This window comes from Ochotona princeps, chromosome 13, assembly GCF_030435755.1.
Source record: "Ochotona princeps isolate mOchPri1 chromosome 13, mOchPri1.hap1, whole genome shotgun sequence".
Classification (NCBI taxonomy): Eukaryota; Metazoa; Chordata; class Mammalia; order Lagomorpha; family Ochotonidae; genus Ochotona; species Ochotona princeps.
In genome coordinates this window covers 1,217,248-1,235,319 of record NC_080844.1, presented here as the reverse complement: position 1 = coordinate 1,235,319, position 18,072 = coordinate 1,217,248, and the positions used below count along the sequence as shown (strand labels likewise).

Here is an 18,072-nt window from a genome sequence, read left to right as displayed (position 1 = left end):
GGTGCTGTGAGGCCATGAGCAACGTGTCTCTAGTGTGCAGACTAGTTTTTGACCACCCCACACTGTGAACAGCCTGCTTATGGTCTTTGCCACAGACAATTCTAGTGCTGTGGGAGACTGTAGGTCTTGGGGATCAAGTGACTGGGATGACAGCACCATGTGGATCTGCCACAGAGCTCTCTGGCACTCAGAAACCACTCTCACAGCAGCAGAACTTCCCAAGTGGTAGATGCTGTTGTCAAGCCCAGAGAAGCCAGTCTAGGATGGCAGCAGAGGGTAAGTTGCAGTGTGTCGAGTGCCAGCATGCAACAGTCCTGCAAAGTACAATGATGAGAGCTGGGAGAATTATTTAGGCTTTAGTTGCTGTCCTCTAGGTGCCAGGCAGCCTGGTGTTAAGTGAACAACCCCTCATTAACATAGAGGCCTGTGATCCTTATCTCCAGGGCTTTTAGTATTACCTGGCCTAGATGCTGACATTCTAAACATCTACCCTTGCCCATAGCAGGTGCCTTACCAGAGGGAAGCGTGCCTCCAGCCTTTTCTTATTCCTGTAAAGAACCATGAGAGAGTTAAGGACCTATTCTCCATCAATAAGATGAGGCCACCTACTGGACAGACTGAAACCTACTTTAAGACTTTGGTGAAGCCTAAACCCAGCTAGGCTACAGCAATGATTGGTTGCCTCTCCTTGTGGAGTCTGAGGCTGGACCCCTGAATGCTTCCCTGACATGCAGTGTGCCTCATGACATGGCATGCACATGGTCTATCACAGTGTCAAGGCAATCGATACCATTAGCAAAGAAGGTGGCCAGCCAAGCAGTCCAGGATCAGGGGTGAGGTCACTAACACACGAAGGGACTGCAAGCTGCCTCTGGCATCTTAGCCATGGTGCCTGGGCAGAAGGTTCACTGAGTCCATAGCCATGTGCCAGGACCAGACTGAGCAAGTCCATCCCAGTAAAGACTCCAACTCTGAGATGGCAGGGAGACATGAGCCTGCTATTTGGCCCATGGGCTTAGTTCTTTGTGAACAGAGAGAGGGTAAGGTAGGGTCCCCCTACCCGGTGTCCATGACACCAGTAAAAAGATACACACGTCCACACTGTACATGGGGTACAGTCTCACGGCTGAGCCCTGGCTGGGGCATCAGTGTGTGGGACATACAGCTCTGGCCTTGGCCCACAATGCTTCTGTCAAGAAGCCAATGATTTGCCCCCCAGAGACTGATCTGGGATTTGGGCAGGTAAACAGGGGCTGCATCAGAGGAACTTGGTCCCAAAAAGGGACGGACGTGCCTCTCTGTGCTCATGTACTGCCCTGCCATACCACTGCAGCCTCCCAGTGTTGCTGTTAGCTTGGACCCCATACTCAGCAGCCCTTAAGAAATCCAGGATTTTTTTCTCTATAAAATGAGCTTAGTCTCTTTGTGGGATGGGGGAATAAGTTGTCTGGTTGCTATAGGGCCCTTCCTCGGGTGGGACCCAATATTAAAAAAAAAAGTGTCACGGAAAATAATTTTTTTAAATGATTTAAAAAGAAAAATTTGCAAAGTGCAGAAGTTTCAGGGAAATCCAAATTAAAACATCAATGAGGTACCACCTAACACCAGTAAGCCTGGAGCACATACAGGGAAACACCAACAACACTTGCTGGCAAGGATGCGGGGAAAAGAGTACCCTACTCCACTGCTGGTGGGATGCAGGTTGGTACAGCCTCTACGGAAGGCAGTATGGAGAACACTCAAACATCTCAAAATCTGCATACCATATGATCCAGCAGTAGCACTCCTAGGAATATATCCAAAACACCTGTTACACGAGAAACCAACATGCAGCCCTATGTTCACAGCAGCACAATCAGTAATTGCAAAAACATGGAAGCTACCAAAACACCCGTCACCAGAAGACTGGATAAGAAAGCTATGGTTCATTTACTCCACGGAATACTACTCAGCTATTTAAAAAAACAAAATGCAATTCTTTGTGGCCAAATGGGCCCAACTGGAGACCATAATGCTAAGGGAAATGAGCCAATCCCAAAATGTTAGATACCACGTTTGCCTTAATTTAAGATGAAATGATGTCAATATGTCAAATAGTACCTGTAAAATGTAATATCATCTCAACCTCAAACAGCCTATCACACATGCAATAAGACATTGGGAAGTCAGACTGCTTATGATCTACATCAAAGAATTGTAAAATCTAATATACTTTTAATACCCTATGTTATTCCATAATGGTGCGGGAGAGAGGAGAAACCTTCCATCACCCTAGAAGGTGTGAGGAAGACATGAAATATAAGTTACTCCTCACTAGGGTATTGAGGATTTTGCTGCACAACCCTCCTATAATTGCTCTACACCTAAACTGTTGACAAATGTCTTGTTGGGGTTATTAGCCAGTCTATAATATCCGGAGAAAAAACAAGCCAGGTTTAGCAAAATTATGCCCAATGATATAAAAGGCTAAATATTACAATGAAAATAGACACAAGACAGCAGAACAGTAATCCATAGCTATTTTAAGATGTATAGAACCCGGATGCATTTAAACTAAAATTGAAATGTCAATGAAGTAGTCACAGGATGCGATTAAGAACTTGCATTTATTTTTAACATATTGGTTACTCAATACCATGTCAATTAATTCCATAACTTTATAAATTGTTGCTGATGTTATGTTGGGGCTCTTAATTGATCAGGATTTTACTCTGTTGGCTCTACCTTCAGACCAGAGAAAGTCTCCCCAAGAAGCTGTTGAATTTATCTGGACAATAAGATGCTGGACTCTATGCTTGGTATATGCTTGCAATGAAGGAATCTCAACTGAACTTGAACTGCGGTTATGCAACAAGATGGAGGAATCCACAATGGGGGGAGGGTTTGGAGAGGGATGGGAGAATCCCAGGACCTATAAAACTGTGTCACATAATACAATGTAATTAAATAAAAAAATGATATAAAAAGCAAAATTTGCAAAGTGCAGAAGTTTCAGATGCAATATCACAGCATCACATCTGATTTGATGTAATTTAAATATTTTAATACATGAATGACAATTATAAATATAATAATGTTGCATATATAAATTAGTAGCTTAAAAAGTGAAAAATGGGTCAACCTTTTTCTGTTAACAGGAGTGGAAGATCAGGCATGGGTTTAAACAACAATGGAGGAAAATGAATCTGAATTTGTATATGATTATTCCCATTTACTTAGTGTTGTCATCTGAAGTGTTATCATCACTTTGCCCACTTCTGGTCTAGTACCTTAAGTGAAGTTCTGTCTCTCTAGAAGTCCAGCAAGGGTGGCCAGTGAGTGCCAGGACTCCACTGTTTCACAGCTGAAGAGCATGTGGACTACCAGTGTACCCCGAATATGGACGGATGTCCTCCACCCACTTCATGAAGACTGCTTTGGGGAGGGCCTGGAGGGCTGTCTTCCCAACCTCTCTTGTCCACCATGTGTAGAGTGCCTGCCCACAGGTCAGGTCCAGGATACCAAGTAGCAAAGTTCTGGGAGCTGCCTGGTGTCAGCATCACAGGGCGTCAGCATCACAGGGCTGCCCACCTCAGCAGAAATGAGGCTGTGATGGGGTGCAGCTGAAGGATAGTGCCTCACAGCAGTGGGCAGGCTTGCTGGATTAATTGACATAATCTCTGGACCCCACTGGCTCCTCACACCCTGCCCTTACTGTCTCTTCCTTTAAGAACTGCTATGAGGTGTCAGCTGGGTGGGCAGGTGAACAGTTTAGCTCACTGGAATATAAGGACTCAGGCCCACTGTTGGGAAGTTACAGCAGTTGGCAGGTATGTCAGTTAAATGAGTCTCTGTCCCAGAATGCTTAAAAACCACTGACTTCAGCCAAGCAGTGCTTGGGAGCTCTCCTGCAGTGCAGTGGGAGCTGCTGTCGCCTCCTTGGTCAATAAAGACTTTGCCTTACAGCCCTTGTGTCCAGCTCGATCAATCTCGCTCTAGGCAACAAGGCAGACCTTTAGGGGGTGAGCATGGGATGACCCCAATAATTGCTCACACTGGTGAGTGGAATGAAAAGGGCTGGGCTAGGAGAGTGGTACAAGGTCTCATGAGCTGAGACCCAGGAAGAAGGGGGACAGAGGGAACAGAGTACCCAGGAGCTCTATTCAGGCAGTGGCAGGAGAAACTATGAGCCACAGAAAGGATTTACCTGGACTCGTGGCTTCTGAAATGGAAGGAGGATGGGAAGCCAGAAGGCCAGCGCTCCAGGTGTGAGTCCAGGACCAGGGTTGAGGGCTGGTCTGGGAGTTTGGGCCATAGGCAAAGTGGAGATGCATCTAGAGGGCCACATGGACTGCCTCCTGCCCTCTGGAAATAGTCACACTGCTGCTCTGAAGATGACCCTGTGCTCCCCATGGGCCTGAGGGCCTGAGCAGGTGGTGGAGACCAGCAGGACCCAGGAGGAAATGCTGGGAGAGCAGATCTGTCCCTTCTCTCCATTAACTGCAGGAAGGAGGGAAGAGCATTTTAAAAAAATGCATGGGCCAGTGCCGCAGGTCAACAGGCTAATCCTCCACTTGCAAGGGCCAGGAACCTATCTGAGTGTTGGTTCATATCCTGGCTTCTGCACTTCCCATTCCACTCCCTGCTTATGCCCTGGGAAATCATGGAGGATGCATCCATTTCTTGGGTCCCTGCACCCATATTGGATATCCGGAAGAGGGTCCTGGCTTCATGGTTCACCATTGCAGCCATTTGAGAAATGAACCAAGATGTGAAAGATTTTTCTGTCTCTCTTTCTGTCTGTAATTCTGCCTTTCAAGTAAAAAGCACAAAATTTTAAAATAAATTGAAAAATACACAGGACATGGGCAAGCTCCTGCTGGGGACCACCTGTGATGAGAGGCTGTGGAAGGAGCTGCATCCATCCACTGCTAGATGCCCTCCAGGGTTTGAAAATTCGTAGTGCTCCAGGCAAGGTAACTGCCCAGAGGGGTAACCCTGTTGGTCACCTGAATGATACTTACAGTGTGTCTGTATCTAAGGGCTTCAGAAGGTGGATGCTGTTTCTGGCGCCTTGTGTCCTCTGAGAGAAAGTTGGCCTCTGAGAGCTTTCGTTTGAGCAATTTCAAGAGCGTGCCTCCTCCTTGTCCTCCTGAAACCTTTTAACTGCAGGGGAAATTCTTCCAGCCTGAAGCACAGGTGTCTTTTGTATCTCCTCCTCTGCTTTGATTGCCTTCTGAAGCACCTTTTCATGAGCAATCCCTTCTCAACACCAGGGCCTGCGCTCAGAAATTTTGTGGCAGGTGTCTGAACTGTCCCTGCAAAGAGAAAGTACCTTAGCCTGTGGCCAATATATCTATTTTTAATATATGAGGTTATGGGGTTGTCTAGGTGTATATTTACCAGACAAAAGGGTTTTCTTCTTAGTTAAGGAACTCGGAGACTCTTCTGAAGGGTGCCTGCTAGTCTCTACCTGCAATTGCTCCCTTCTTCCCTGCAAGCATCCCATCCTTAATCATCTTCTCTCTAGTTAATATTTCTGCTCTCAGAACTGCCTTCATCTCCTAGGTGTTCCTAGCAATCACCTGGCTTTGATCTTAGCTTTCCAAAAGCTGTTCTGTGACCAGAGCACTGGCAAATGGATTCAGTTATCCCATTGTCCATTCCAGGACTCACTCCCAGATTAAGACTATGTCAAAAATTAGAGGACAAACCTGGGTTCCAGCTCTTACTTTTCCTGAGAGAGGGCATGTTGCTTCTGTACTGGCTGTTTGCAGAAGCAGAGCTGTTGGCGACTTAGGAATGGCAGTATTGCATCTGGGGTGCACAGAGTTGCCCCACTGTCACAGTAGCCTAGAAAAAGCTAAAGTCCTTGCCTTGAAAGCACATGGAACCCATATGGGGGCCAGTTCTAATCCCCGTGGCCCCAGTTCCCATCCAGCTCCCTGTTTGTGGCCTGGGAAAGCAGTCAAGGATGGCCCAAAGCCTTGGGACCCAACAACCACGTGGGAGATGCAGAAGAGGTTCCTGGCACCTGGCTTCGGATCAGCTCAGCTCAGGCCATTGTGGCCACTTGAGAAGTGAATCAATGGATGAAAAATCTTCCTCTCTGTCTCTCCTCCTCCTCTCTCTATATCTGACATTCCAATGAAAATAGATAAATTTTTAAGAAAAGGAAAGAAACACAGGCTTGACATGAATAGATCTTTCAAAGCGATTAACTTAGAGACTTGGAAAAGATACCTGAACTTTAACCCAGAAGCAATAAGAATGTTTCATGTTTGCCCAATGTGGTAGCCTAATGGTTAAAGTCCTCATCTTGTACACACTGGAATCCCATATGAGTGCCAGTTCCAATCGTGGAAGCCCTGTTTCCCATCCAGCTCCCTGCTTGTGGCCTGGGAAAGCAGTTGAGGATGGTCCAAAGCCTTCTGACCCTGCACCCATGTGGGAGACCCGAAGAGGCTCCTAAATGGCTGCTTTGGATGGGCAGAACTCCAGCCGTTGTGGTCGCTTCGGTGGTGAATCAATGGATGCAAGATCTTCCTCTCTGTCTCTCCTTTCTGGAAATCTGACTTTCCATTTAAAAAAAGACAAAAAAAAAAATAAAAGGAAAAGAATGACTAAAATACATGGAGTAGTCTGTTTCCTGGGGAACATCAAGAGAGCAATATAAACCCAAGAAGAAGCAAATGTGAGATGAGAATATATTATTTTTGGAGTTTTACTGTTTGCCAATTCCTAAAATTTGAGGATAATTTTAAATCTACAGGATGAAAATCCTCAATGAAGACCCAGTTCATCTCTCTCTCTCTCTTTCTCCCTCTCTCTATTTCTCTCACACAATCACACGCCATACAGAAAAACAAAAATTCACATACTATTAAAATTACCTAAAGTCAACAATGACAAACTTTAATAAGGGCAAGCATTTGGCAAAAGAGTTAAAATTCTATGTGCAGTAGTAGAGTGGGCTCTGATCCTGGTACTTGGATACAACAATTTCAAGGCTTTTGAGTAAAAGCTCAGTAGTAGGATTACATGACCATGTTAAATTTCATTTCTAGTTTTTAAATTAAGTTCCAAATTTTTCCACACTAACTAAACTAATTGATATTTCCATCAATAGTATGTAAAGATTGCTTCTTAGCAAAATCTTCACCAGCATATATTATTACTATCTATATTGTTTTTCAAAGTGGCAAAGTATATTTACAAGTTGAGAAAGTCAGACACACAAAAACATTTTAGAAGATTTTCTTCTATGCTTATGATCTATATATGCAGTAAGTCAGCACCATCTATTTTCATCTAACTATATGCTAGCACATCAGAAATTTTTTATTCTATATATGTGCAGCCTATTACTCATGAATTGACTTGATCATTTCCTCCCTACTAACTTCCTTTCCCAAACTCTGGTTACATAATATTTATATCTTCAATGGGATCATCTTCTATTTTCCAAGTCAACATTTTTGAGGATATTGTTATTTTCATTCTTCTGTGCTTACCTTATTTCAAGAACACAGTTCCTTTTGGGTGCATTGATTTTATTGCAAATAATAAGGCTGCCTTTTATGGCTGAATAGTAATATTGGAGCACAGGACATGCCCAGCGGGTCTTTTGCACCAACTGGTCTGCATGAGCCACAGATGCTGAGCCACGGTATCCAAGGCAGGGGTCGTGACAGGTGGGGGGCTGTGCCTAGTTGAGTCAGAGCAGCCACTGGCACATGTGCAATGTATGGTTCGGAACAGACCTGTCAGGGGAAATAAGGGGCCACCCTAGCTGTGTGGAGGTTGCCACCAAGGGGCTCAAGAGCTGGAATGGGGCTGCGCACTGGTCAGGATACAGTAGTGGTCTCCCTTGGCACAACTGTGGACTGGGACAAGACATACCAGGCCTGGCCAGACCCCAACACCTTCTGGTGTTCTGAAGGATCAGGCTAAATGTGGGACGGACTGGGCTGGGTCTCAACCCCAACTGAGCCATATATGAACTTTACGTGGGTATGGACAAGCTGTGGCTGGGCTGAAACACCCTACAGCAAGAACCAGAATGGGTTGAAGACCAGCTAGGAAAGGCCACTGTTCCTGCGGGGATGGGACGCGTGCTGAGTGGTGCTGGCTCGTGGACCCACTGGTGTGCACAAAATCTGGTACTTGGAGGTGTCCTGATGGAGGAGACCGGGTAGCTCCTCTGGCAGGACACAGACCCTGTGGATGAGTGCAGGAAGCATGGAGGTAAACAGCTGGGAGGCCATGGAAAATGTCCCACAGGCATCATTTGGCATGGGCCGGGGGCAGACCAGGCTGAATCAGTTCATGTCATCTACTGGCAAATCCGAGCACCGGAACGGAGTGTGGGTCGAGCCAGGTTCGGTCGTGACAAAAACCAGTGCACAATATGGAATGCCAAGGTCAGGTTGCCTGAGCCAGATGTGACCACAGCACCCAGCCTGCACATGCGACAACGAGGAATGGAGGGGGCAGAACCAGCAGGGGAATAAGGAGTGGTTCCCTTGCTGAACAGCAACTCCCACTGGAGAGCGTGAACCGGGATGGTGGTAGACCAGACTAAGCAGGGCTACTGCACCTGTGTGCCCATGCAGACCAGATCAGGGAAAAAACAGGCTGGGCTGATTATTCCTACTGGTGCATCCCACAAATAGAGTGGGTGAGGGTTGTTGGGGCTTGGCCGCAGCAGAGGCTGGCAGAGGCTGGCACTGGGGACTAGCTCAGTCAAGTTAAACCACAGAACCACCTGGAGAGTGCATAATCCTGGAGTGGGAATGGCCTGAGAGGGAAATAGTGGGCTCCTCCATCTTGGGCTGCCACTCCCCATGGGAGGACACAAAAACTAGGACAGGGGTTGGGGTGGCTAGACAGACACCCAACAACTTCTGTGAATGCTGGATAGTTGAGCTGGTTAGATGGAACAAGGTTAAAAACCCACTGACATCTGTGAGAGCAGAAGAGAATGTGGGTCAGACTGGATTAGTATGCCACACAAACAGGCAAACCAGGGTAGGGGGTGGGCCTGGTTGGGGTTATTGTGGGTCGCTCTGGCTAGGCTGCAACTCCCACCGGTTTGTGTGAGGGCTGAGTATGAGGTGGGCAGAACCAGGCTGGACTGCAACACCCATTGGTTCCAGAGGAGGACACGGATGGAAGCAGCACCAACCCAGCTACTGCAACCACCAGCTGATTGGGGTGATGGACTATGGCGGGCCCTACACTTGCCAGCACATACAAGAACCTGGTCTGGGAATACCTCAAAGTTCTATTGGGGATCCCCCCAATCGAACTTTCAGACTCATAACACTATCCATCAAATGACAAGACAAAGCAAGTCAACCAGCCACCTCAGCTATATGTTGGTAATGGAAAAACTGGGCAAATGGAGATGCTATGATGGACTGTGTCGACCCCGGGACTCTCCAGCAACTGCAATGCGCTTGGAGTGACAACAGGGGCAGCAATGCAGAACTGTTGAATTATCAGAACCACTTGGGCAAGACCCTCGGACAGTGCCACACATCTGGGACCTGGGGTGGGTGGGAGTCTGGACGGGGCTTCTCCTTTAAAATCTGCTTTTACATCAGGTTTATTAAGGACACAATACGGAAGCAATTGTCTTGCCCATTTTCCTGTAGAACTTGAACCTTTTTACCCTAATTATGCCAATATTGTAAAAAAAAAAAAAGATGAAATGTCAATATGAAAAATAGTACCTGTAAAAAGTAATACTATCTCAACAGCCTATCCTCAAACAGCCTATCCCACATGCAATAAGATATTCTGAAATAACCAATGAAGCAACAATCAATGTGAGACAGACTGCTTATGATCTACATCAAAGAACTGTTAAACCTAATATACTTTTAATACCCTATGTTATTCCGTAATGGAGCGGGAGAGCAGAGAAATCTTCCATCTTCCTAGAATGTCTGAGGTAGACGTGAAATACAACCCAACAGGATCATAACTGGTAACTCATAGACAACAGACTCGAATCACCATTAGACAATAGCAAAACTACAAAGACAGAGGAATCAAGAGCGATCCTACCAACCTCTTAACAGGAAGTCATATGCAAAGAGCAGGGGGGGGGCCCCAGAATGGAGCAGGGGGACAGGAGGAGGCTTGTATCCCAACCCTGAAAATTCCCAGATCCTCACCAAGGACTATCAGTACGAGCACCAAGGACTATCAGTACGAGCACCAAGGACTACATCCCGACCACCAAGGAGACCACGGGGAAATGGAGTGCCTTCGGAATCCAAGAACTCTGAGGTCATCCACTCCCGCTTGAATCTACCACATGGGATGGAAGAAGTCCAAATCCTCCCTTGCAGGATCCAAGAGCATCAGAACAACAGCCAATAGCCCTGAGCGGTCCACAGAAACAGAAGAAGAGTAAACTTCCTTCGAGACTAGGAAGAGGAGCTCTCTCTGGTCCTTGCCTGGCTCCAACTTTGGGTCCACACCCTCTCTGGCAATGACCATCAGGATCGCTCTGGAAAACGCTCAAAACATACAAATAACCAGCCAAACAAACAAAAAATCTAGAATAGATAGAGAACAACAAGGAAAGCCTACAATCAGGAAACAGTCAGCGTGGATTCACTTTTATCTTACTAGGTGGGACAAAGATTAGTTATTCCTCACTAGGGCATTGAAGATTTCTCTGCACATCCCTCCTTAAAACTGTTCTGCACCTAAACTGTTGACAAATGTCTTGTTAGAGTTATAAGCCAGTCTATACTTCCCGAAAAGAAAAAAAGCCAGGTTCAGCAAAATTATGCTTCAATGTTATAAAAAGCTAAATACTACAATGAAAATAGACACGAGACAGCTGAATAGTAATCTATATCCATTTTAAGGTGTATAGAACCCAGTTGTACATAAACTAAAATTGAAATGTCAATGAAGAAGTCACAGGATGTGGTTAAGAACTTGCATTTTTTTTAACATATTGGTTACTCAAAACTGTCAACTAATTCCATAATGTTATAAATTGTTACTGATGTTATCTTGGGGCTTTTAATTGATCCGAATGATACTCTGCTGGCTCTACCTTCAGACCAGAGATGGTCTCCCCAAGAAGCCATTGAACTTATCTGGACAACAAGATGCTGGACTCTATGCCTGGTATATGCTTGCAATGAAAGAATCTCAAGTGAACTTGAACTGTGGCAATGCAACAAGGTGGAGGAATCCACCATGGGGGGGGGATTAGAGGAAGGATGGGGGGAATCCCAGTGCCTATAAAACTGTCACATAATACAATGTAATTAATAAAAAAAAAGCTGTTGCTTTAACAAAGGATCAAATTAACAGAGGATTAGATTTTTGTCATCTTTGATGCTAATGTTAAATTTTTAGAAAATGCTACAAACAATATTTTATCTGACAGGAAAGAGCTGGCATGGATTGGCTCATGCCTCGCTGGGTGGGTCACAAAGATTAGTTACTCCTCACCATGGTGTTGAGGATTTTCCTGCACACCCCCCCCAAAAAAAAAATGTTCTGCACCTAAAATGTTGACATATATCTTGTTAGAGTTACAAGCCAGTCTGGATTATCCTAAAATCTGCCAAGATCAGCAAAATTTTACTTCAACACAACAACTGGCTAAATACTAAGATGAAATGGACACGAAACAGCTGAATGGTGCCTTATGGCCATTTTAAGGTATAGAGCAGCCGGTCCTGTATATGAACTAAAATTGAAATGTCAATGAGCTAATCATAGGTGGTGGCTAGGACTTGTTTTCCTTTTTTTTTTTCTTTTTAATACACTGGTTACTCAAAACCATGTCAATTCCATAACATTGCAAATTGCTGTTGATGTTATATTGGGACTCTTAATTGACTGTGATGATATTCTGCCAGCTCAAACTTCAGACCAGAAAAGGTCTCCCCAAGAAACTATTCAACCCATCTGGACAATAAGTAGCTGGACTCTATGCTTGGTATATGTTTGCAATGAAAGAATCTTGACTGAATTTGAACTGTAATACTGCATCAAGGTGGAGGAATCCACTGGGGCGAGGGGAGGGGGAGGGAGGGGGGGATTCCCACAGCCTATGAAACTGTCACATAATGCAAAATAATTAACAATAAAAAAAAAACAAAGGATCAAATTAACAGAGGATTAGATTTTTGTCATCTTTGATGCTAATGTTAAATTTTTAGAAAATGCTACAAACAATATTTTAATTACATACATCTTGCAAGATTTATTCTTTATTCTTGATTTGTAGTTTAAATCTTTTAAAACTTAATTGAGACATTTTCTAAATAAAAGAGCATACTAAATTAAAAAATAAATAAATAAAAAAGGCAAATAATAAGGCTGCTTTTTATGGCTGAATAGTATTCCACAATAGAAATTATATAGAATATGGTGCAATATTTTATAATTCATGTATAGTATTATAAATAATTACATATGAATATATAATGCAATTCTGTATAATATAGTATACAATATAATCATTATGTAATATAACATATTAACAGGTAACAATAATATTGTTAGCAGATACATTTTATTTCCCTTCAGTAAATAACCTGATGCGGATTTTGGGGAGACCAACCTGAGTGTAAGCCTAATCCTCATTTGCATTGTGTCATATCCTTGCTTTTGGGAGATCGACTCATGCAATTTCTTTATGTGCAAGGTATACTTTTCTTTGTTTAATTCAAGTCCTCTGTCTCCTACAAGTCCTTATGTCAAAACAAGGCCTGAAAAATAAGTTCACACTGGAGTTACATTTGGACAAATCAAGTCAACATAGGCAATCACCTATGGCAGTCCTCTATACCTTTAAATACTGGCTGAGCCCCCTGGGCTGAATGATGTCACCAGGACATGCTAGAATTCCAAGGTCTTCGTTGTGATTTGAATCATAACAGTCCTGCTGCCGTACTGCGTACCAGGCAGGACAGTGCTTAGGAGCCGCGAGCGTCTCCTGTGATTTGGTGTCCTCGGATTTTCCTATTCAGTATTTTCTTGATACCATTAACTACCTGACAGTAGAGTTACAGGTAGAAAGCTTAGCTTTTTTGAGTAACTCTTTAAAGAGTTGAACCATGGAGCAGAGAGAGAAAAGGAAACATCTGGAGTGTGAATAGAGTTCTCCAGCTGTAAAGAAATCAACAGGTATGTGGAGAAGATCCTTGGCAATGTGGTAGCCAAGAATGCCCTCCGCTGGGAGGTAGAGTAGTTCCCTCGTAGTAGTGGAGAAAATAGTTAAGGCAGGCGACTGGGACAGAGAAGTGAGGAAAGAGGGAGTGAGGAGGAGCTGACTATTCATGGCTCTTCCTGAGAGCCCAGCTCGCTTTCAGGTGACCCAGGTACAAGGTCTATGTTGTTTACACAAAGTTCAGCCTGGCCCGAGTTTGGCCATTGGCATCCAATTGGGGAATGAAATGATGGATTAAAGATCTCTGTTTCTTTGTAACTCTGATCAAGATAAATATTTTTCAGATGGTTAGGGATAAGTACAAGCTTAAAAAATGTATTCCTTACTAAGGCATAAATATATGTTTAAGGTGAACATTAGCTAATAAAGAATTGATTGTTTACTAAGGGATTAAAAAAAGTGATTTTAGTCTATACAAATGTAAATGTGGTAAGTTAATGTAAGACATAAAATAGGATGGGCCCCACATGCTGGCTCAGTGGCTAAATCCTCGCCCTATAAACACTATGATCCCATATGGGTGCTGGTTTGTCCCAGCTGTTCCACTTCCCATCTGGCTCCCTGTTTGGGGCCTGGAAGGGTAGTGGAAGATAACTCAAAGCCTTGGGACCCACATGGGAAACCTGGAAAAAGCTCCTGGGTTCAGACCGGCTCAGCTTTGGCTGTTGTGGCCACTTGGGGAATGTACCAGTAGATGGAAGATCTTTCTGTCTCTCCTCTCTGTGGATCTGTCTTTCCAATAAGGGTGAATAAATCTTAAGTAGAAGAGGACACAAACATACATAGTCCCATGTAGTCACATTGATTACATGGGAAGTGGGTTTGACTCTTTCTGGAAATATAGCCAGTTGGGCAGTTATGGTTTCCAATGAACCTAACCAAAAACAAAAAACTCATTAGACAGGGCAACTGCTCAGTGGGAGGAGCTGCAATTGAAGCCAACTGCAACATTCAAAAGTGTAATTCATATAATTTAGGAATATCTGATATTTTCAAGAAAATTTTGGGTTTTCCATTTTCTGATGCTCACTTTGAGAGGGTCTGAAGAGTGACAGATGACTTTATTTCAACTTCACTAAGATTAGTGCATATTCAAAGATGTCATTGAGTATAAACAATGAGACCTGTAGAGCAAGGGTCATAAATTTGATGCTGTACACACAACTATACACGCATCACATACATGAATAAGAAGGACAGAGTGTGATATTGAATATATTTTTTTACATGCTGTCTACCCATTGTGATTCTCAAAAATGCCTTTAGAAATTAGGCAATGGTACTCAATACATGATTGATCTAGTTCTTTTCTCTATAAGAATTCAGGGTTTATGTGCAGGTCAAGTGGGCAGATTTTCTCCACATGATACTTAATAAGCCATCAAAGCTGAGTCCCAAAATAGGAGAAATGCTTCTGTAATAGGAGTGCTAATGTTTTCAGAAATGTATAACCTTTTTTTCTGAACTTATATGTGTGTTTGTTCTCAATACTTAGCACGTTTCATTCAGAATATGTGTAAGTTAGAGAAATGAATGAAACACATACTATTCATCGAATGATTACTGTTCCATTCTCCATCAATCACAGATTTGTGTAAGGGGGAGTCACCACCTGGGAGCGTTTTGGATGAGAAGATCCTGGTCCAAGAGGAAGAAGATCCATCTGGCAAGTTGCAGTGCTACACCCGTGACTCCAGTGTGTGCACGCCCTATGATGCTGGTAAGGAGGCAGGATGCTCAAGAACAGATAAATCAGGGCAACGGGAGGGGGATCAGATCTGTAGCCACTAAGTTGATCAACAGTTCTCATATAAACTCAATGACAGCAATATATGTATAAGATGCTGTTTTCAAGATAAACTGTAGTGCTGTCATCAAGAAGGGATAAATACATTTTTTAAGATCAAGGTGATGAGAAAACTGTGGAACTGTTAGTGGAGTAAATCTGTTCAGCAAAAATACATTCAGAGAAATGAAAATCAGGAACAAATTCTGCGCTAAGAGCTTAGTCGGTATGTGATTGAATACTAAAACACCTCTACAAATAAGCACACTTGTACTGATGACAGCAGGTCAAATAAAAAGGAATGTGTGCACTTGGTCATCAAGTTCAAGTGAACTACATAACCCAACCCTGAATTGCTTCACTTTCCCTCAAATATGAGCAGTTGCTTCCCAAAGAAAGGCTAATATTGATGCCTTGAGGAAATAACAAGTAGGGTCCATTCCTCTAAGAACAGGACACAGCCCCTCAATACAGAGTCATCACATTTGTTCTGGGACAGCTGTGGGTGAGGCTGTGAGCACTGCAGGTGTGTACAGAATGTGATCCTAACCTCCCCAGCAAACTGAACACCTGCCCACATGTTCTACTGCTTCTCCCCAGCAACCCCATCTCTCTTCCTGTTAACTTACTCTTTCAAATTAAATAGGAGTGATTAGTGCAAAACATGTACTCCATGACTTTCCCATATACCATTTCTCCCAAGAAAAAGGAAGATAATCATGGATATCAGACTTTATTAACTGACTTCATCTTCTGTTTGGGCAAGGTTCCCACTTTTCAATATTCTGTCAACATCTTCAGCAATGTCACATCAGGGATACTCAATCCTACTGATGTCTAACCACATACACAATTGTAACAACTTCTCTTATCTGTAGCAGTTTGTATGGTTCAGCTACTGTGACAGCAAGTCCTGTGGTGGGTGGTGGACAGGGAGGGGGCAGTAATGCCTGCAGCAAAAAAGCCACTTAGTATGCTCCTTTTAGAACAGACACAGTTAAGCCATGACACAATGTGTTTTATTCTATTTTCCTTCTCAGAGTTGCAGCTGCTTCAACAAAATGTGCCTGAGCCATGTGAGGTTGTGGAGATTGAAACCTGCAGCCAGGCATCAGGAGAGAGTGATTGCAGATCAGAATCAGTCTATTCTTCAAGCACATCCAGCAATTCTAAAGAAGAAGGTAAGGCAGATGCAAATGGAGTGTCTGAACCTATTCAGGATATTCAGTTAAGCTGAGACTGCCACCCCATAATTACCTCACATTTCTTTAAGTGACACAAAAGTACTTCAGGAAAGAGTAAGACTGAGGCCTAGGGGTGGGACAAACAATGTGTTCATTAGAAAGAGCACAGTCCTTCAGCACAGCATGTCCCATGTGAGTCCTGGGAGAGGTGGCTGCATTGGCTGAGAGTGCCAAAAGTTGCACGGAAACTTGGCTGGAATTTTCCCATGCAGACTGGCACACACTCATGTTCATAGATCTCTACAGGCCCCATCACCTCAGACCAAAATGACTATTTCTGCTTTCTTTAAACTATTCTTTTCATGACACTTCTAACGCCCTGTGCCTCTTTGACTTTCTGTAGTCTCATTAGATGGGCACCTATTATATCATCTGCCTTGCAAACAGACAATCAGGCCTAATCTGTCACTGACTAGTCCCTTGAATACCTTACACACACTCACACCACACCTATCTTAACTAGCCCTGGGACTAAACTAAACTAAAGAAAATGCTTGCAATTTGAGAGAATTAAATATCTTAGGTAGCCTTTCTCTTATGTCGTCACATTCACAATATCTGCAGCCTTTCAGAGCAGCATGACTTGAGAGCTCATGTGTACTTCCTATGACTCTCAGGAGCAAAGCTAGGAGCCATGCTTGTACTTGCTCAGCTGTGCTGCACATTACACAGTGCGCGCACACACACACACACACACACACAACCTTTTACTAACACCGGAAAAATAGACCGAGTGTGTACAAGATCACAGAATCATCTCTAGCACATATACCATGCCCGTATTGTCATATACAAGCCTTACCAACTCCATCTCGTGTAAGATGTGTCATTCGAAGATATAAGTGAAGAGTCACATTTGTGCACACTTCTATCACACACATACCATGCGCAGGGATACTCTGAGTGCCCCAGAAACACTACACCTTTATGCAAACGTAATCACGTTTTCTAACGGTTGAAATTTTCCTTCTTAGAAATGCATCAAAGCCAGAAGAAAGATCTTGGTGTTAGACACTCTGACAGGCCTTTACCCCAGGATGTGGAACAGAAGAGCTCCACCACCTGGAATGATATGTGCTTTCATGTGCACTTGGCCAATGAGCCCTGCTCAGATGCATTACATATGAGAAAGGAGCGGGCTATGAAAATATATTACATGTATGTTAAAAGGCAGAGAGAGGCCAACACTGTATATAACACACAGGAAGGCTTGTTGCCTTTCAAGAAGAGGGCAAGAGTGCAAGAACTGAGCTTCATTGGGAAAGTCCCTTCGGAAGCCAGCTGTTCTTCTGTGGTTACAGAAGACATGATCATCGACAGTGAGGCCAGCTGTGACACCGTAGATGAAGACGCTTTCGAGGGTGAGGGCCCAGCAGAGCTGCTAGCCCTGGAGGAGAGGCCCAGAATGAAGACATCTGAGTGGCTCTTGTGGCCAGAGAGCGGCTCTAAATGCATGGCCTGCTGCCGAGTGTTCCCCAGCCTGGACATCCTTGAGGAACACATAAAGAATGGAGTCAAGGAGGGCTTCAATTGCCGCATTTTTCATCTGTCCTTTGCCTGGATGAAATCAAAAGAATCGTGAACAGCAGAAGACAAAGAAGAGAACCCAGAAAAATCAGGCAGAGTACACCTATGTATGGAAGGCAGAAATGTTCTAACATGAGGAAAACATCAAGCAAATAAGCCAAGTGCTTTCAGCCCATGAGAAAGAGGACAGGCAGCAGTCTCACTGGGCTGACACAGCTGCATCCACTCCAAGCAGCTGCAAGACCTGCTTTTGATTGCACGACCCCACAACCTAGTGACCCATTGGACCATGAATCCCTGGCATATGCCATCTGCAATTC

General features: G+C 44.0%; 1 protein-coding gene across 1 annotated transcript; it reads left to right on the top strand.

The window, feature by feature from the left end:
• The first annotated feature begins 263 nt into the window (after window positions 1-263).
• Window positions 264-17,807, top strand: LOC131481731 (protein FAM170A-like). The gene is made up of 4 exons (XM_058671864.1): window positions 264-276; window positions 14,784-14,915; window positions 16,022-16,162; window positions 17,200-17,807. Exons 1-4 carry the CDS (start codon window positions 264-266, stop codon window positions 17,805-17,807), a joined length of 894 nt encoding a protein of 297 aa, XP_058527847.1.
• Window positions 17,808-18,072: the final 265 nt, after the last annotated feature.